Consider the following 21,471-nt stretch of genomic DNA (forward strand, 5'->3'; position numbering starts at 1 on the left):
TACTAATATCAATTAGCTACAATGATAGCCTTCTTTGCAAACCTGAACCCAGTGAAATTACAGTAATTCGGGAAAACTCTATTTATAGCTCAGTGCTCTGAACACTGAACCTAAACATTATTCAAAATAACTCTTCATTAGCCCTAACATATCATAAATAATAGCATTACTATAACCAGTACAGTAACACTCTTCAAATTCAATTCTCCTAGATGAGTAAGTTCCTGGCTGATCACATTCAGTAAACTAGGAAATTATTTCTCACACACTCAGAGAAGAGAAACATAAATGTCAATATCTTTTTGACCAAATTTAAATTCAAACAGTACAGAATGAACCAACCGTTGAATAAAATGGGCTTCAGATGGAGCTAAGGCACATTCTCTACATATACACACAAAATTTCTTAACGTAACACAGAAGGGCTTACACACACACAAACTTCTAAACGTAACACAGAAGGCCTAACTAGTAATAGACAGTGACAACAACCTTAATACATCCTTACCCATGTATTAATTATTACTCAGGATGAGGCACAGTCAACAAAACGAAGGTAAAAGTGGTGTTCCAGTGGAGTTACCTACACTAATGGTAGTGAGGGAAAGGAAGGGTAAGGGAAAGTTGACCTAGCGATCAGGCGCAAGAGTCTGGAACCCCACAGGCGAGGGCTTTAGCGTGGCGGATCTACTGAGTCTGTAACCCCACAGAAGAGGGCTTTAGTGTGGCAAGGGCTTTAGCGTGGAGAGGGCTTTAGCATGGCAAGGGCTTTAGCATGGCGAGGGCTTTAGCATAACGAGGGCTTTAGCGTGGCGGATCTGCTGAAGTGATGAGACTAGGCTGATGCTTCACAGGCATGAGGAGAAGTATGAATCGAGGACATCCCTTGAACCTTCTTGAACGCGTTTTCTAACTGACTGACTGACTGACTGGATAAAGATAGCAATTTGTTGGTTTTAATCTGATTTGAAAACAGGGGGTTACTATGCCTTTTAGGGTGCCTCAGCCTGAATGGAGAATGAAAGTTTGGGGAGTGTAAATTAGAATTAGGTTTAATTATTTTTTAATCTCTTCCTGAGAAATAATCTAATAACACGATCCTCATCGTTTTTGTGACATTCTACATTTCCTGGAGATATCAAATATGGCTACTCTTGCATGTATTGAACAAGAATTTAACTTAACTAGCCATCCTTGCATTATAAAGTCACATAGTTATTAATGGTTATGGGGCTTGTTTTAAGTTAATATACAAAATTATTTCATAGTATCCTGTGGATTAATCTGTCTTTTATTGTATATGATCTACACATGAATGTGGATTCAGATGATGGTGCTGTCTGAGTTGGGTTCACCACAGGGTGTTACCCTCTACCCTTAGTGATAATTTACTCTATTCAGCCTATGCCCCTGTGGTGTGGATGGTGCTACGATCACTCGTCCAGCAAAGTCTTTGTCTTGCATGAGGATGAAGGATTTTTGACTGCTGTAAATTACTATATAGAGGTGTGGCTGGGTCTAATGCCTGAGAAGGAGATGCAGAGAGCAGGAACAAGGAAGAGACAGAGAGATAGCAGATCACAGAGGCCGACAATACAAGGCCACGTTACAGGAATGACAATATGACGAGGCCATGTTACAGGAATGATGATATGAGGCCATGTTACAGGATTGACGATATAATGCCATGTTACAGGAATGACAATATGAGGCCATGTTACAGGAATGACGATATAAGGCCGTGTTACAGGAGTGACAATATGAGGCCATGTTACAGGAATGACAATATGAGGCCATGTTACAGGCCTGAGGAAAGACTCAGGAGTCAAATGAGTGTCTGTAAAAACCCACAGGGCTTTTGGCTGCTGATATACAGCTGTTCCACATAGGACTTCAACAACATCAACATCAACACACACACACACACACCAACACACGGAGGGTAAAGAAAGGTACCCAGATGTGTATACCTCATGTCTTGTGTGTGCTGGGACGGTGCTGGGATGGCTCCTATGTAGGTCAGTTTAAAAGGGAAAGGAGAGCACAGCTGTGGTCTTTTCCCCAGTGCTACCTGAAAGCAGCCCACACCAACTCACAGACACACACTTCTAATTTTCATGTGTGTTGTTTTCAGAAGAGTGAACAGCTGTATGCTGTGACAGTCAAGCACAGCATGTCCCAGAGTGAAAACTCATAACTGTGAGTGTTCTCTGTGGGCCACTGCTTGGTCATCAGGTCACACTGAATGCCATGTACAATAAGAGGTGTGCATAAAGCATATAATACTAAGCTGTAACATAGAAAATTACAGGAGCATTATAGGGTTTAAGGTTGTAATGTTTTAGGGGTAGGTTTATAACATTACAGGTGTGAATGGGTGAGGCCTGAATTGTTTTCCACAGAGTCAGATTTACAGAAGGGGAGTAAACGCTGAGAAAGCCTCTGTGAACGGGGGACAAAGTGAAAGAAGACAGTATACACACCGTGACTTTGTGTTGACCTGTGAGGTTTGGCCACTCACACAGCAGCTGAGTCTCTGACAGCGTCAAGGCACACGGAGTTTCTCCAATGAACACGGTGTAGTTTAATCTGGCACTCCCAGGGGCTGCAGGGATCAGGTTTCGGCCCTTGAACAAACACAGGGAGAGGTGTTGTTACCCAAGTCACAGTAGAGTGGGATTCTGCCATTTAGTAAATCAGGGACGTCATTTGGACCAAAAATGGAGAACAAAAATATAAAACCAGCCTCACCCAAGACTTGACTCCGCTTTGCTTTGTGGCAAGAATTTAAATTCTTTATTTTTTTTCTACATGGTGACAAAATGTTCGATGGGAATTTAATATGACTTAACCTGACGTGTCTTCACCACGTACACAATGAGACAAAATAAGGGCTTCGAGCAAATAGGCTGCAGATCCAAGAACATGAATACACGCTAGAGAAAATATTAGAGTGTATGTAGAGGACAGAGAGCACATCATGAGTGAAAAGATTCTACTTTCAAGAGGAAGAGGAGGACAAGGAAAGAAAGAATGTAACTCATGGCACCTAACCACCTGCCCCCTGCTCCTCCCTTCCACTGTTCTATCAGTTTTTCCACAATCCTCCATTACAATCTATTTCTCAGCAGGGTTTGCTTAGTCCTCTTCATGCCACTGCTAATAATTTCACCCTCATTGCCAAACCCTGATAAGATTAGATGAGAAATTAATTGCATAGTGAATTTGATGCATCTCCAAAATATCCCCGATTATTCTACCAAATTGCATTTTCTTATTTCTCATCACTTTGCTAATGTGCTGGGTAGCTTTTTTTTTTTTTTTTTTTTTTTTATCTCCTAAAATGAGTCAAGCGGGAGATCAAGCAATAAGTGAAAGGGGTTTTCGTTAATAAATTTCCATTTAACTGAGAAATATCACTCAACTTGTCTCTTCTTTCATTCACGCAGAAACAGAGAAACAAGAGGCTTTTGTTTATGTTACTAGAAAGTGCTGCATTTCTGATTAGTGTTTGATGTTTGCAAGAGTGGGGGCAGACAGAGAAAAGTACAGAATTACCTATAAAAAAAAATTAAGAACACAGTGACAACACAGAGGGAGAACACATTACTCACTGAAAGCAGGTCCTCTTAACAGGCAAAGTGCAAGCTCATTATTTCAGAATAAATGCCTGAAGAGCAACTGAAATGTGTTAAAGTGCATTAGGATGGGCTGTGCTCTAATGTGGGGCAGAGAATATATCTGATAAGAGCTGATGTTTGACTCGCCTTCAGGATGAGCGGGGAGGCAGGCTTGAGCTCCAGGACACCAGACGCACTGAGTGGCTCAAACACAGGGTCTGGGTAGTAACTGAAACTCTCGTTCACCACCACCAGGGCGTAGACATTATCCATATAGAAACCAATCTCATCTGGTCCACTGCCCAACTCTGCAAAAACCCGCTCTGAGTGTGCCACCGACGGTGCCAAGCAGACCATAGCGGAGTTATTGAAGACCGTGCAGTTCTTTGGGGGGGGGGGGGGGGGCACACAGGCAAAAATGAGTGAGCACAGAGTGAAAGATACAGGTTAGTGTTCACACAATCTCTATTCAGGTATCTCAGTACACCCATTAGTCAATCCTGGCAGTCCTGGTTTTGTTTATTTAAGGCATATGACAGTTGTTCTATGTAAAGTTCAGACTGACTCCACTGAGTCCAGGCCACAAAAGTTCCAAAACTGCAGATAGTGTCAGTGAACTGTAGGGTAGGGAAGACAGTGTCAGTGAACTGTAGGGTGGGAAGACAGTGTCAGTGAACAGTAGGGTAGGGATGACAGTGTCAGTGAACTATAGGGTAAGGAAGATAGTGAACTGTAGGGTAGGGAACACAGTGTCAGTGAACTGTAGGGTAGGGAAGACAGTGTCAGTGAACTATAGGGTAGGGAAGACAGTGTCAGTGAACTGTAGGGTAGGGAAAACAGTGTCAGTGAACTGTAGGGTAGGGAAGACAGTGTCAGTGAACTGTAGGGTAGGGAAGACAGTGTCAGTGAACTGTAGGGTAGGGAAGACAGTGTCAGTGAACTATAGGGTATGGAAGACAGTGTCAGTGAATTGTAGGGTGGGAGTGTCAGTGAACTGTAGGATGGGAAGACAGTGTCAGTGAACTGTAGGGTAGGGAACACAGTGTCAGTGAACTGTAGGGTAGGGAAGACAGTGTCAGTGAACTATAGGGTAGGGATGACAGTGTCAGTGAACTATAGGGTAAGGAAGACAGTGTCAGTGAACTGTAGGGTAGGGAAGACAGTGTCAGTGAACTGTAGGGTAGGGAAGACAGTGTCAGTGAACTGTAGGGTAGGGAAGACAGTGTCAGTGAACTGTAGGGTAGGGAAAACAGTGTCAGTGAACTGTAGGGTAGGGAAGACAGTGTCAGTGAACTGTAGGGTAGGAACGACAGTGTCAAGTGAACTGTAGGGTAGGGAACACAGTGTCAGTGAACTGTAGGGTAGGGAAGACAGTGTCAGTGAACTATAGGGTAGGGATGACAGTGTCAGTGAACTATAGGGTAAGGAAGACAGTGTCAGTGAACTGTAGGGTAGGGAAGACAGTGTCAGTGAACTGTAGGGTAGGGAAGACAGTGTCAGTGAACTATAGGGTAGGGAAGACAGTGTCAGTGAACTGTAGGGTAGGGAAAACAGTGTCAGTGAACTGTAGGGTAGGGAAGACAGTGTCAGTGAACTGTAGGGTAGGAACGACAGTGTCAAGTGAACTGTAGGGTAGGGAACACAGTGTCAGTGAACTGTAGGGTAGGGAAGACAGTGTCAGTGAACTATAGGGTAGGGAACACAGTGTCAGTGAATTGTAGGGGGGGAGTGTCAGTGAACTGTGGGGTAGGAACGACAGTGTCAGTGAACTGTAGGGTAGGGTAGGGAAGACACTCACATGTAAGGACTCAGCAGAGCCATACTTGGCACGGATCTTCGGCTCGCGAATGGTGGCCAGGTTTGTGCCACTGACGGTCAGAGGGGTCCCACCACTGCGAAAACACACATTAGTGGTCAAATAGACATTTATTACACAGCGCAAAACCGAACATGACCATGTAATAAGCATGTAATAGGAGTGTTACAATGGTTGGTGGTTGTGAAAAGCCTCAACAGAGCTAATGAAAATGGATAGCTTCTCAGAGGAGGTTTAATTTATTTAGCTTTTGAATGACTGGAACATTAGTCTGTTTGTTTTCAGTCTTGTCCTGAACACTTGTCTGTGCCTTTGTCTCACCCCCAACAAGGCCATAAAAAGCCATCCTATCTCCTGAACAAGCTGTAGAGACATATCAAAAGAATTTCACACAGACTCACTCTCACTGCTGTTCTCTGTGTGGATCTAGAACACCAACAATGCTGGCCATGGGGCTTTGTCCTTACCTTACTCTCCCTCTCTTCTAACAACTTAACATTTACTTCTTTTCATATACTGATTTGTTAATTTTCATTGAATCGCATCATTGCAGAGATGAAAGTCAAATAAGAGAGATTCACTGGGATTTGGGTGTTTTGTGTGTTTTACTGACCAAACTGGCTATTAAATATAGCTCAGGGAAATACTTGAAAATACTGAGAGGGCAGTGTGACAGTATGGAAAGAGCAGAACACCCTATAATTATATGCTTATATATTATTGTTTTATCAGTGCACAGTACAACCTTCCTTTATTAAACCAGCAGAGGGGATAGGGATGAGTACTGTGGAACCCCGAGAGAAACATGGGCTTATGCGTCTCGCTAAAAAGAACAACAGCATTGGCCAGAGGATGGAGAGGGACATTAGAGCCAAGATAGCTGAAGAACAAAGTCAACACCAGGGATTCAGTCCAGTAACCGTGTTCTTACAGTGACTTTACTCTTACTGAAGCCCTGCTCTTACGGGTTCCTGAAGCCACCAAGCCCATTCACACATATGGGAAAGCAGACAGCTCATGACATAGACACTTCACAGAGGAAAGAACTCATTACAGTGATACAATAGACACTCCACATAGAGAAGAACTCATTATAACGATACAATTGTTCATCCTCTTTTTTCTTTTTTTTTAACTGAGAGCAGCGCTACAATGAGACTTCTGTTTTTCTCCAAGGTGGAGGAGAGACTGCTAGAAAGTGAGATGCCAGGGTGCAGGGAGGACTTTTATCTGAGGACTGGATCTCTTCAAGGCAACCATAATCACACTGAGCAACAGCACTACGATGTGAGAAATGCTTTGTCCCTGTTGACTTCTCAGACTCAAGTGAAGGTGTCAATGACAGGCTTTGCACAAACAGCTGACAGGGACAGTAACAGTGGGAAAAGGGCTGTGTTGTAAAGGAAATATCTAGAGACTTTGGAAGGTCAGACTACTAAACAGATTGTAAATGTTCTCAACCAAAGTGTTACAGTGAGAGACATACATTGTTACAGTGCTGGACAAAGTGCAGTGGTATTGTTACAGTCACAGACAAAGTGCAGTGGTATCGTTACAGTCACAGACAAAGTGCAGTGGTATTGTTAAAGTAAAAAAACAGAGCAGATATATGGGTTCATGCAAGGGATTTTACTCAGTTAATCTGCTTAATGTCATATATTCAATTCATAAAACAACTAATTACGTAGACACAAAGGTAAGTAAACAAAGAGAAAAACTGCTTAAAGAAGACATTTAAAGTAAGACATAATCTCTAAGAAATGTCCAGTCCTCACCTGGCTATGCTCCAGTCTGGGTCGATGCGGAAGATGGTGGGGTCATCGGTGTAGCTGAACTTAACCTCCGGATTCCTCAGCTCACCAGCATCGATATCCACCATGACCGGAACACTGCCTGGAGTCAGACCAGCCGGAGTCACACACACGATTTCCTTGGAGCTCCTCCTGGAACGGAGAGACAGGGCGAAACATTACTGTTACAGGGGGGACTGAACCTGGAAAGCTCCAGCAGTCTCCCTCTCCACACACCACTCAACACTAATCAATACCATCATTATCAATATCTTCATAACCACTGCTATTATAATCACTGTCATCTTAATCAATACCATCACAATCACAGTCATCATACTAAATACCATCATAATCACAGTCATCATAATCAATACCATTATAATCACTGCCATTGTAATCAATACCATCATAATCGCAGTCATCATAATCAATATCATTATAATCAGTCATCATAGTCAATACCATCATAATTGCAGTCATAATCAATACCATTGTAATCACAGACACCATAATCAATACCATTATAATCACTGCAATCATAATCAATACCATCATAATCACTGCCATCATAATCAATACCATCATAATCACTGACACCATAATCAATACCATTATAATCACTGCAGCCGTAATCAATAGCATCGTAATCACTGACAGCATAATCAATACCATTATGATCAGTCATCATAATCAATACCACCATAATCAATACCATCATAATCAATACCATTATAATCACTGCCATCATAATCAATGCCATCGTAATAACTGCCATCATAATCAATACCATCACAATCACTGCCATCATAGCCATTTGAAGCTTTCCACATCATACCATAGTTTAATTTTCAAATGTGTCCACAGTGTAACATATAACTCAGATGCAGTCTAATATTTCACTGTTTTAGGGCTTTTGTATTGTCTTGTAAGAAGTGATTCCACCTTGCTGCGTTTCTACCTCTGGCTGAGGACGTGCCTGCAATGTCTCTGCAGACTCCCTCACCATGTTGCCATAGGAACCACCTATCAGAGCACAGGCCCTCAGAAGACTATACACATTATGACAACATGGTTGTCACAAACAATAGTGAAAAGATTGAAGCTGAGAGGGATGAGAAAAGAAAGAGAGAGAGACAGACAGACAGACAGACAGAGACAGATAGACAGACAGATAGATAGATAGATAGATAGATAGATAGATAGATAGATAGATAGATAGATAGATAGATAGATAGATAGATAGATAGATAGATAGATAGATAGATAGAAAAACAGTCAAATAAAACACTGACTTTTCAAAGTGACATAGACTTCTGCCAATTTTGATGGACACAGAGCTGCCAGTGTTGAGGTGGATTCCTTCAATGGTGATCCTTGTCCCGCCAGATAGGGGCCCCTGGGATGGCTGCACACGGGTGAAAAAAGGACTCTGGGGAGCAGCAGAGGAAGAGAGTCAAACAGAAATATATACATATAATGTTCTGAAGCTGAAGTTGTAGATTTACACTTTGTCATTTGAATACTGATAGCACTCAGGAAAGTTAAGCTAAACAACATTCCACTTTCATTCTGAGCACTAAACTAGCAAATATTATGAACAAATGTACACATAAATTCTTTTTTTGGTCACCAATAATTAATAAGGTTATGTTCACCCACCCTTCAGTACATGTTCACTACCAACAGCATGCATGATATTGAATATCAAACAGAGCTGCATAACATGAGCTTTTCTCCTTGGTCCTTACCACGAATGTGAAGGCACGAGGAGAGAGAGCTCTGTAGTCTGCCTGGCAGTCCCTCACACACACCTCTACCTGAGCGTCCTGCACACGGTAGCCTGTGGCATCATTCAGCTGGCACACAATCCTGCCAGTCATCAATAAAAGACAAATTATACAATGAAAAATTGTGTGTGTGTGTGTGTGTGTGTGTGTATGTACACACACACTCACACACACACACACACACATTAAACTCTTCAGTAAAGGTTTTCTATTCTGCCTCAGATATGAGGGAAGATATAGGTATAGCTGTAAAAACATTTCAGAGAACAGAATATCAATATGTTATCAATTAGTAACACCACTTGTACAGATTTATTACTAATCTGTTAAACATTAGTTACAGCAATTCTGCAGCTTTGAATTGTTGGGGCAAGAAGCCTTGAAATGGTGAAGGTCTTTAGTACTGCCAGGACAAGAGAAACTGCCTAATACACAGTAATTCATCCCAGTACTATAAAAGGATGTGTAATAAAAGGAGAGGAAGTGAGAAGGGTCTGAACAGAATGAAAAACATGTGGAGTTGGCAAACGAAAAGAATTACTGGGACAAAAAAGAAAAGCATTACTGGGACAAAAAGAGAGACAGGGGACTATCATGATCAGAGTATACACTCTGAAAGTGGAGAATAGTGAATGGAGATATGCGAGGAGAGCAGAGAAGATGTAACTGTATGTATGAGTATATATTCTGAAAGAGGAGAAGAGTGAACAGGGAATAGTGAGAACAGTGGAGCAGATTTAACTGAATCCCACCTCTCTGCACTGATGTACTCTTCCTCTATGGGAATGCACGGCACCTTTCCCAGACGCACTCCATTCTGAATGTCACGGAACTGAAGGCCCAAGTTCTCCCCAGTGATGGTAAGCTTGGTTCCACCCTGCTTCGGACCTGTCTCAGGAAACAACTGCAAGACAGCACAAACCCAAGAAATCAAAGATCACAGAATATGACAGAGAACACAGGGGAAAACAGAAGAGACAGGCAGTTCTCCTGAGTAGGAAGTCTGTAAGATTGACTAGAGTAAGGGTGTTCAGTATGTTGAGTGTGTGAAAATGGCTGAGGAGGTCTTACACACTGTCTTGTGAACATCTGTAACAAAACAAAATGGAAATATTATCAACTGGACAACACTGAAAACATCCTCTTCATACATCCATTGTGTAATTAGCTGGCCCTCAGAATTACAGCACAGATATCTGTCTGTCTGCCAGTGAAGATGAATGATTTCTTCATGGATATTTTGAGTATCTGCATCTGTGGAGCTAATCTGTGCTCAGTCTTCATTTTAAAAGTAGGCCTCTTTTACCCTAAATTTCCATATCACTCATATTAATGTCTGCTAGAACAGAAGAACTGAGAGATGGTGGAGAGAAGAACCTACCAGTCTGTACCAGCAAATGCATCTAACTCTAACCAAAAATTCTGACACCAGGCAGAATAATGAAGAGGAATCACTCGGAGGTAAAAGATGGCACAGACCTCTTTCTGCCCCTCAATCCTAACACCACGCCTATTCTCTAATTATGACTTATTACCTCAGCCTCCTGCACCAGCACAGGTGACAGGCAACATGGTAATATGATTTATTTATCTGGATTATTCTCCATAACGAGGACATGGGCAGTATGACAAAACAAATATGGTAACTGATGTGTACTGTTAGCAGTTGGAGGTGTGTGTGATCATGAGGACATTATAGGGTGGAATCTCGGTGTGTGGACTGACCAAGTTGAGTCACGCTCACAGCTGGCACATCATGTCTGTCAAACTTGTCTTGGAGACTATAAGGCACTGAAAATACCATAAACACATGTTCCCAGAGTGTCGTGTGATTACAGTGTGTGGTCTGGTTACAGTATGTGGTTTGGTTACAGTGTGTGGTCTGGTTACATTGTGGGTTTAGATTACAGTGTGCTGTCTGGTTACAGTGTGTGGTCTGGTTAGTGTGGGCTCCAGTTACAGTGTGTGGTCTGATTACAGTGTGTGGTCTGGTTGCAGTGTGTTGTCTGGATAGTGTGTGGGCTCTGGTTGTAGTGTGTTGTCTGGCTACAGTGTGGGTTTAGATTACAGTGTGTTGTCTAGTTGCAATGTGGGCTTAGATTACAGTGTGTGGTCTGGTTACAGTGTGTGGTTTGGTTGCAGTGCAGGCTCTTGTTACAGTGTTGACTTGTTACAGTGTGGGTTTAGATTACAGTGCATGGTCTGGTTACAGTGTGGGCTCTGGTTACAGTGCACTGACTTGTTACAATGTGGGTTCAGATTACAGTGTGTGGTCTGGTTCCAGTGTGGGCTCTGGTTACAGTGCACTGACTTGTTACAATGTGGGTTCAGATTACAGTGTGTAGTCTGGTTCCAGTGTGTGGTCTGGTTCCAGTGCAGGCTCTTGTTACAGTGCGCTGACTTGTTACTGTGTGGGTTTAGATTACAGTGTGTGGTCTGGTTCCAGTGTGGGTTTAGATTACAGTTTGTTGCCTGGTTGCAGTGTTGGGTCTGGCTACAGTGTTGGTTTAGGTTAGAGTGTGAGGTCTGGTTACAGTGCTGAGTCTGGTTACAGTGTGGGCTCTGGTTATAGCCCTTTGGCTTTGTGAGACTGTCACATGGTCACAGTGGCTGGGTCCATGTGATAAGATCTATGGGAGTCAGAGCAAAATACAGCACTGGAATCTGGACTGGTTAACAGCCTTCTCAAAATAACATCATATATTACACCGAAATATATCTCTGTTTAAAGAACTACAGAGAACAGATATCATCAATGTAAATGCTGGCGAAGAGCCCATATCCATGTCAGCAGGAGACAGATGAGGGCAAAACTGTTGGGAGGAGGAGGAGCACAAGCAGTGCTAATGGGAGAAGTATGCAGCTGGAAGGTCAACGCCAAACGTAAATGCAAAACACATCATCCACTGATCAGCCAGAACCCTGAGTGAAGACAGATGCTACAACATAGTGATGAGAGGATGAAAAAAACACTAAATGCAGTTTTTCCCCAAGGAACTTTATATACAGTAAAGTAAATCTCTAAGTTTCCTAAGCAGCACAGGGTAATAACACATTTCAAAAGTATACGTAATAATGCCAATTAAAGAGCGGTGGACTGTTACAGGCCTCATGCTAATTTTCATGTTCAGACCATTTTTTTCTCTTTCCTAGAGGCAAAAGAAAAGCAAAGGGGGAGGTACAGAATGCTTTGGAATAGCAGAGGTATGATGGGAAAGTGGGACAACTGTACGCCCTATGGTCCTACGCTACCGACCCAATCTAATTTGCCCCCCTACATGCCACAGCACACTGTCTCTGTGCTGCGTCTGTGTGTCCATCTGTGCCTCATTAGCAAGAACTGGCTTTCGTCACAGCTGAAGGGACGTCTGGATGGTGGGGGTTTACTGTGCCACATCCAACCAAAAAAAACCACGTGTTAAGCATTTGTACTGGCAAAGAGAGTGAAGGAGCATACACACAGGCTAACAAGACAATGCAAAAAAGACTGAGCAAAAGACCTTATTAGATCTCAGAGAAATCCTTTAGCAAAAGTTATTTTGTACACCAAGCGGTTCTAGTTATGAGAATCATAACTTAACAGTCCTTCAATTCCAGATCTGCTCAGAACCATTTTGAGCTATAAGATTCCATGACTGTGAGTAGGAAGAGTTTTGTGTGAACGTGAACATGAAGCAATCAGAATGATCTATTCCATCCTTTCCTGTGGTGAGATATTTCTTCATGCTACTGAGGCAATGAAGTGCCCTACCAAAGGACAGCACAGAATCTTAGGCTGCACTCTCTGATTTCTACACCATCTTCTAAACCACTGAACTTTTGAAGCCTTTTATAATACAGAATTTCAGTGTGCTTGACATTTAGTGGAGTGCTTTTCTGTAGTGTTAAAAACCTTCTCAAACGGTTCTCATTCTCCTCACTACTCAAATTTTCTTGATTGGTTTCCCATGCTCTGAACCAGTCCTGCGACCACAGGGTAAGACATTGATTGGTTCTATGTGAAGGGGCCTACTGGTGAAGAGCCAGCGGGGGAGAGTGGGACAGCCTTTAATTGGATTCCAAGGGGTTGTTTTGCATGGAGCTACAAAACGAACACAGAAAATGAGAGGGGAGAAAATAGTGCTGATGAGGAACAATAAACCTCCACACAGGCCCTTCCTTCATCCTCTCTTTGCCTTGGGAGTGTTACTTGAAAACTGGCTCTGGGTCCAGAAAGGTCAGTAGCTCCACATCAAATAAATAAACAAATAAAAAAAAAAACAACACATATATAACCCTCTCATTTCTGATGGTCAAATAAAAAAATAAACACATATATAACACCCTCATTTCTGATGGTCAAATCGGAGGAAGCTTGCTCTCGCTCAACCACTAAATAAAAAACGAGGCCAAGACGCCACATGTGTATTTTCCATACTTCACTGTTGAAGCCAGTCAGCACTGCAAGGCTGTCCACAGAGTTGGACTGAATCAGAATCAGAGTCAGAATCAGAATCTACTTTATTGCCAAGTAGGTTGCCCCTACAAGGATTTTTTTTGGTATGATGGCACTCTATACAACACAACATTGAAGTGCAATAGTAATACAAGCAACAAGTAATCTAAACCGACAAGGATAAAAAAAAAAAGTGCAGAGGCTGTGCAATGTGCATTAATACTAAGGCACTGTAATGCAATAAATTAAGAGAGGTAGAAAATGTATATATATATATAAATATATATATAAGTAATGTGGACACAGTGTGAACGATGTGCAAAAAGTGTGCGTATGTGTAGAGAGTCAGTGGTCTGGTGGGGGGGGGCGGTGGGGGTGGTGGGGGGGGGGGGGGGGGGGGGGGGGGGGCAGTGTCTCTGTCAGTGGAGGTCAGAGGGCTTGTTGAGGAATTCAACTGCTGAGGGGAAGAAGCTGTAGCATGTAGTTTTGGTCTTGACAGACCTCAGTGGCTTGCCGGAGGGTAGTGTTTTGAAAAGTCTGTATCTGGGATGGGAAGGGTCAGCCACAATAGGAGAGAGAAAGAGAGAGAGAGAGAAGGGTGGCCTATACAGGGAGATGAAACCTCCCCTTCATTAACTGTCTATTATGACATTGGGCTGGTCTATTATGACATTGATAGGATAAAGGTTTATACAGCTGGAGAACTGACAGCACATGATCATGGTCACGATCACATGATCACTCCCACCTCTTTCTGTGACAGCACATGACTCACGGTACACTCCCACCTCTTTCTGTGACAGCACATGACTCACGGTACACGCCCACCTCTTTCTGTGACAGCACATGACTCACGGTACACTCCCACCTCTTTCTGTGACAGCACATGACTCACGGTACACGCCCACCTCTTTCTGTGACAGCACATGACTCACGGTACACGCCCACCTCTTTCTGTGACACACATGACTCACGGTACACGCCCACCTCTTTCTGTGACACACATGACTCACGGTACACGCCCACCTCTTTCTGTGACAGCACATGACTCACGGTACACGCCCACCTCTTTCTGTGACAGCACATGACTCACGGTACACGCCCACCTCTTTCTGTGACAGCACATGACTCACGGTACACGCCCACCTCTTTCTGTGACACACATGACTCACGGTACACGCCCACCTCTTTCTGTGACACACATCACTCACGGTACACGCCCACCTCTTTCGGTGACAGCACATGATTCACGGTACACGCTCAGCTCTTAGCTTCCATTATTTTGGGGCAAGGAGGAGGTGATGGGGAACTTAACCGAGAGGAACCCAGGCTCTCCAAGCCTGAGTCGGGGACAGCTCTGACGTCAATGGGCTATTTCAGACAAGGCTTAAAACAGAGCAGAATGAGAGCAACATAAAGAGAATTCAATTACTCTCTCCACTCCGGGGCTTCTCCACAGAGAAGACAGACAGAGAAAGAAAATCCCAGTTAAATACTCAGCACCAAATGAGCTTATCTGCCTGCTAATGTAGTGTGTAACAGCTCAGACACAGGCAGAGAAGGGATAGAGAGACAGAGAGAGAGAGAGAGAGAGAGAGGGCGCTAAACAAAGGATGGCTGACTGACGGCTGCTGACTAAGGCAATGATAAACCAACTGATAAAGTTTACATGGAGTAAGGAGTTTATACATGAATAAGACATCTCACTCGTTCAGTAAATATCGCTGTTTGGATCTCCCAAGAACCCTGTCAGCACCACAAATAGGAGCAATACATTATGCCTCATACACTGTAGAAAAAATTACCTGTAAAATTACAGTAATTTACTTGCATCAATTTACCAAGTAACATGCTGTTTATTTACAGTATTCGCACTGTATAAAATCATGATATTTTACTGTCTCTAAGTACAAATACAACTACAATACTATGCTATACTTTACAATACGATGATTACTGCATTTATACAGTTTGTTTGTTTTTTTACTTCCCCTTGAATTTCTAATTTACAACTCATAACTGCATTTTTAATTTATAACTGCAGTGTTACAGTCCCCCATTGTTACGTACAATACAAAACCTTCATGATGGCTGGTGATCTTGTAGGCGTTAAGCTATACAGTAGATTACTAAGAATTGACAGAAGCACATAATCATGACAAAAGAGGGTAATCTTAAAATTTATTTATTTTTTTTTGTTTCATGTTATATATATATATATATATATATATATATATATATATATATATATATATATATATATATATATCATAAATACCCCCCCCCCGTCTCTCTCGCTCTATCTCTCTCTCTTTCTCTCTCTCCTCTCTGTTTTTGCCACTCTGAATACCCAAGCATACACCCATCACACCACCCTTCTCTTTCAGCCTAACCCGCCAGCCTATTCATGGCTGGTCCAGTTGCTTGGTTACGGTACAGACAGGTCTGAGGAGGGCAGATTCCAAATCTTTTTTTTTTTTTTTTTGTTAAGGATAGAGAGCTGAACTAGGGCTCCTCAGACACCTCCACCTACGCCTTGCTTTGTTTTCCTCCAGCCCACTGGTTTTAGTTCTGTGTTACAGAGAGATAAGTAAGGCACGAGACAGGCATGAGCGAAAGGATTAGCCATCATGGCACTGCCAATTAGTCAATATCTGGGGCTTATCTCATGCAGAGGTGCTGGCATAGACAAGCATGTTAGCCTAGCCCTGGCAGAGTGCTGTAAAAAAGAGAGGATTCTATAGATCTGCTTAGCACCCGGAATACTCCTTGTTTGTAAGGAGGAGAAAGAGGCCCAGGGCCTTTTGTTGTGCTGGGTGCAGTAAGCTTCTAGCATTCCCCTGGGGGAGTTAAACAATGAGAAGAGGAGCCAATCTGCGTTTTAATAAGGCCGTATTCAAACTAATTTGACAAATGTGAGCCACCACTGGTATGGTGAAATACAAACACAAGAGCCTTGGATAAAAGCTTACAGATCATGTATATGAAGGGCATCTTATTCCTGATGAGTGATGACCAATATTTAATATTGTTATTTAACCCTTCAGTGTGGGAGTTCTTTTAACAGTTATACCCGTCGCTGCGTACGTTTTTTTGCTCGTGCGCCAGCGTTCCACAATAAAATTCGAGAAGCTGTTACTTTGATTTCATACTTGTATTTGCTCAGTCGCTAAGTTAAACAAAAAAAATTGTCTGCGCAATGCTGAATGCCACTGGCCTGAAACTGCTGTGGTGAAACTCTGGTGGTGTAAAGCTGCGGCTCTGCAGACGTGGATATGAACCTGTCGGTTTGAAACTAACATTATAAAGCAATGTATAATCTAAGCCGTTTCCCACAGTTTGCTCGGAAATCAACTGGACAGTATTTTATCTTCTTATGTCTATGGTAGGCTATTTTAATTGTATTGAACAACGTCGCTGCGTCACATAACTTGCAAGCCACGTGGCACACCGCTATACAGTAGGCTAGCATACAAGGCAACAATACACACGTCAAAAGGGTCGGCTCATTTCAGGAGCATTACGTTTAAAACCCAAGCCGTTTCCCACAGTTGGCTGCAGGCGAAAGACGTTGTGTTCCTCAAACCAACAGGAGCTGCTGCTGCTGAAAATGTAAAAAAAAAAAAAAGCAAATGGACTACCATCTCCTGTAAGTACGAATCCTGTTTTTCATGATATAAATGTTGAAATGTTCCACTATGCAGGGAAAAATGATGTAGCCTCATAAGCAAAATCTGAGACTGGTGCTATTTGTAAAACAGTGAAAAATTAGTTGAAGTGAGAATGATGTAGGATTGTGAGAAAATGGACTTTATGTCTTTTTCTAATTAATCATTGCAGAGATTACAGTCAAAAAGGTTTTACAAAGCACCTGCTATATGTTTTATGTCATAATATTATATGTTATATTACATGTCAGTATGATTGGAATGATTGGAAGCTGTCACACAAACTAGAGAGGATCTTAAAGAAAATATTTATTCAAAACATCCCAGTCACACTTTCACACACATACATACTATACTAAATACTAGGCTTACAACTGCTACTACTGCTACAAAACTACTTCTATATAAGTACTATACTATAACTACTAAGTACTGCTACAAACTACAACTATATAACTACAATAAATAATATGCTAAAACACTACAACTACACAACAGTACTACTTCCACTATTACTACACTACTACCTCCAACTACTATTTAAACTCTACAACTAAACAACAACAACAACAACAACTACTACGCGCAACTGCTACTACTGCTACTACTACTAAGAGCTACTACTACTACTACTACTACTAAGTCCTACTACCAATAACATTTATTGATGAATATAATTTAGATTATTCTTTCTAATGATATTCTATTTTCTTTTGTGTTGCAGGTCTGAGAAGAGATCTAAAAATGCTTGAGGGTATGATACTCTTGAAAACAGGGGAACAAACTCAATGGTGTGTTGCAGGGAACACACATGTACTTTGTCAGCCTCCTCTGCTGTGGATGTCTGGTGGTATTCTAACACACTTTGAACCTCCGCCTCGTTCTACTGCCTTGTCGTTCAGTGGTCATCACTGGTGTGGGGAAGTGACGGGCAGCGAGGCCGAGGGGATTGTCCAATGCAGGCCGTCCACCAGATGATGAACGCCGAGGAGTGTGGAATTCCTCTAATAGCTGGTGGATCATATTCACACGAAATTGGTGATAGGTGAGCACCTGTCCTGTGAGCCTGCGATGGAGTACGTAACTATTGAAAGTGGCCACGTCCACAAGATGGAAAAAAAGTTTTCTGTACCACGACCTGCATTTCAGCTTTGTGCACATTTTTTTTTTCAAACTGTGGCATCCCCTTTCTTGTGGGCCTTACGGTGCCACACGCCCCAGTTTGGTTGTCCAGTAGGTGCTGGAAGAGGGCAGGACTTGAGTACCAGTTGTCCATGAAGACGGTATGCCCTTGGTTTAGATAGGGCTGCAAAAGAGTGAGGACAACCGCTCCAGACATCCCAACACCATCAAATGGAAGAATATCTGTGGAGCTCCCAGTATATACGATTAAGTCTTGGACATAACCTGTCAGGACATCACACAGCACAAACAGCTTCACCTCAAATCTGTGCCACTTTGAGGGGATATACTGTTTAAAAGACAGTCATCCTTTCCATTTCAAGATGGATTCATCGATGCAGAGGTCCTTGTGGGGGTAGAAAACGTGGGAGAATGACTTTAAAATTGAGTTCAGAATATTTCTAATTTTGTGAAGGGGGTCTGAGGAGGGGCTGGAGTCACTGAAGTGGAGTGCGCGGAGGAGGAGTAAGAAACGGTCCTGGGAAAAGACTATAGGGAAAAAAGGGGTGGACAGCATGGGGTCTGCAGTCCAGTAGTCCCTCATATTATTCTTCTTGACAAGACCCATAATCATTACTGTGGCGAGGAAGGTGTAGATCTCAGCCACTGAGGTGTCCACCCATCTCCCAATCTTTCCCACACCCCCTGACTTCTCTCTCAGGATCTCTGCATATTTATTTGTTTCATTAGCAATGACACCCACTGTGGATGTATTTAGGAACAATTTAAAACACTCTGCTTCCCTAACCTCATGTGGATGGGTCCTCACTCCAGACTGGGAACCATCAAATGTCACTGGACTGGGTGTGAACTGTCCTGTCCTCCAGGATCAATTCTCACTGTCCTCTGACGCCACCTCAAAATATTCAGGGTCATCCAAGGCAGTCAGATTCTCAGGTGATTCTTCCTCAGAAGAATCACTCTGCTCAGCTCTCAGAACATTTTCTGCGTCAGAGTGCTCCTGAAAGATCTGTCTAATCTGATCATCTGTGAGTTTTACTCTGCTCTTTGATGTTTTAAGTTTCTCCATTTTTTTTAAAAAAATAAAGATGTTATTCACCCAAATGTGTGCTTCTCAGTAAGACAACATTAGCCCCGATGCTGGTGTTACTCGTTTGACTTTGACTTTGACTTTGACTCGTGACTCGATTGACAGGATGATAACAATTGTTGTACAACTGCACGAGCTATGGTAGCTATGGTTACAGTGCCATAGTAGTTATGAATGAATAATAAGGGAGAAGATAAATACTCGATGAAGATGGTTTACAAATGTGTGTAACGAAAACAACAGCTTGGCAATGTAAAGAGCACTGGCTTGATTAATCAAAACAATATACATACACAATATTATGGATGCGTTTATTGTGAGGAAATCTGAGTTGTTTACACTTTTTGACCGTCATTTGCCGGTATTGCTTTGACGCACATCAAGTATGCCCGATAGTTGCGCAACATGACAACATGTGTTTATACAGCGTTGCACGACAAACAGCTAGTATGCACTTCTTCGTTGCATCTGTAATGCTCTCGAGTGTACTGCATAGCCTTCGCTATGTCCGCCATGTTTTGTGTGATTTAGTTATCGACTCGTAAAAAAAGTATATAAGTATAAAGTAGCATAAAGTAAAAGTATAAAGTATACATACGTATAAAGTACAAGTATAAAAGTGTACAGATGATGGCATATCGACTGTAATCTTGAATCACCATTAACTTGAATTGTTGCGTCACGAGTTAGAATACATTAGAATGTTCATTGTTTATTATTCCAAATCACACCGGTTTGACAATAAGCTTCCAATAGAAAGTAGTCAGCGGCACACCTGTGCGACGCTACGCACTGCAGGGTTAATGCTGATCATTTTCAAAACTCACCACATATCAAGCCACATTCCTTCATGTGGCTGTTCAGACTTTTCAAGCAGGTGATAGTACAATTTATGTGAAAACAACATATAACCTGAGAAATATTTGGTCTGTTGAATTGAATTCCATTCAGTTCTACTCAGTGCTCACCTTGCTGATTTTCGGATGGGTGCACCGGCTGTTCCCAGTGGTAGGGTGCATCCACATGCTGTCTGGTGAGCACTCCTGCCTCAAAGAACACTTCTTCTCGTGAACGCACCATCCACACTCAAACCTGGGGTCAGCCTTCAGACACATGCCACAGCTGTCCCTCAGAGCAAAGCATTTATACAGGTGAGCTGAGAACAGAGGAGAGGAGAAACCAAAAAATACACAGCTTTAAGAATAACTGATAACAACCAAGAATAACAACAACAAGCAAAAAAAAAAAAAAAACAGGTTAGACTCAGTCTAGCTTAGCCTAGCTTCAGTCACAGAGGGCTTTTTTGCGAACTGATGCATGTCCTGAGGGTAAAACAAAATGTTAATTGCAAATGTCACTATCAAAGAGTTAAAAACAAAAGCTGTTTGACTCCCTCCCTGGTTACAAAGGAAAAAAAAGTTTTAAAATGTTTGAAAAGAAAGTAAGGTAAAGGGAAAAAAAACACCTAGTTCCCAAGAGAAATTTCATGTCACACTTGAGAATTAGTTGATGGAACTATAATCTTTCCCTTAATAAAAAAATTTAAAAAAAAAAAAAAAAAAAAGGGAGACAGACTCGTTTCCCCTGGGCTTCTTGTTCCCCTGGGCCTGAAGGAGCTGAAGAATGCAGTCACATTGTGTCAGCGTTCTCAACAGCCGCAGGACTTCAAAGGAGATGGCATATCCATCCGCTAGAGCCAGCTGCTAATCTCATTAGCCATGGCTAATCTTAAAAGTAGCACAGTGCTAATTAAACTGAACCAAATGAATGATTTAATTACATTAACATTTCCACTTTACATCAGGGCAAAGCTGAGCGTTCCCGGCCAGCCTGGCACTCAAGGCTGATTTATACTTCTGCATAGGCTCTACGCGGAGCCTACACCATAGCCTACGCGAGTGGCCTTCGCTGTTGTGAGCATTTATACTTCTGCGTAGCGTGTCTGCATTGCTCTGTAATTACATTGCCAAAACACTAGTTTGCAATGGGATTTCTATGCCACTGTGTTGATTTTTCTTCATGCATTACACACAATTGCGTGAATAATGTTAAATAAAAAGTCGGAATTCAGTCCTTGAACAGCAATATTTGTAAAACAAGTTTTGTGTTCAAAAGGACT

General features: G+C 42.3%; 1 protein-coding gene across 1 annotated transcript in view; it reads right to left on the reverse strand.

Moving 5' to 3' along the window:
- The window catches only part of plxna1a (plexin A1a), a 173,685-nt gene that overhangs the window by 30,529 nt on the left and 121,685 nt on the right, over positions 1 to 21,471 (reverse strand). Inside the window, exons 11-18 of the mRNA XM_030767657.1 lie at positions 20,321 to 20,508; positions 9,769 to 9,920; positions 8,978 to 9,098; positions 8,522 to 8,658; positions 7,212 to 7,379; positions 5,419 to 5,512; positions 3,768 to 4,004; positions 2,484 to 2,627 (exon numbers count right to left, since the gene is read on the reverse strand). Of these exons, the coding sequence (XP_030623517.1) occupies positions 2,484 to 2,627; positions 3,768 to 4,004; positions 5,419 to 5,512; positions 7,212 to 7,379; positions 8,522 to 8,658; positions 8,978 to 9,098; positions 9,769 to 9,920; positions 20,321 to 20,508 (1,241 nt within the window). The remainder of the gene's footprint in view (positions 1 to 2,483; positions 2,628 to 3,767; positions 4,005 to 5,418; positions 5,513 to 7,211; positions 7,380 to 8,521; positions 8,659 to 8,977; positions 9,099 to 9,768; positions 9,921 to 20,320; positions 20,509 to 21,471) is intronic.

This window comes from Chanos chanos, chromosome 3 (genome assembly GCF_902362185.1).
Source record: "Chanos chanos chromosome 3, fChaCha1.1, whole genome shotgun sequence".
NCBI classification, from domain to species: Eukaryota; Metazoa; Chordata; class Actinopteri; order Gonorynchiformes; family Chanidae; genus Chanos; species Chanos chanos.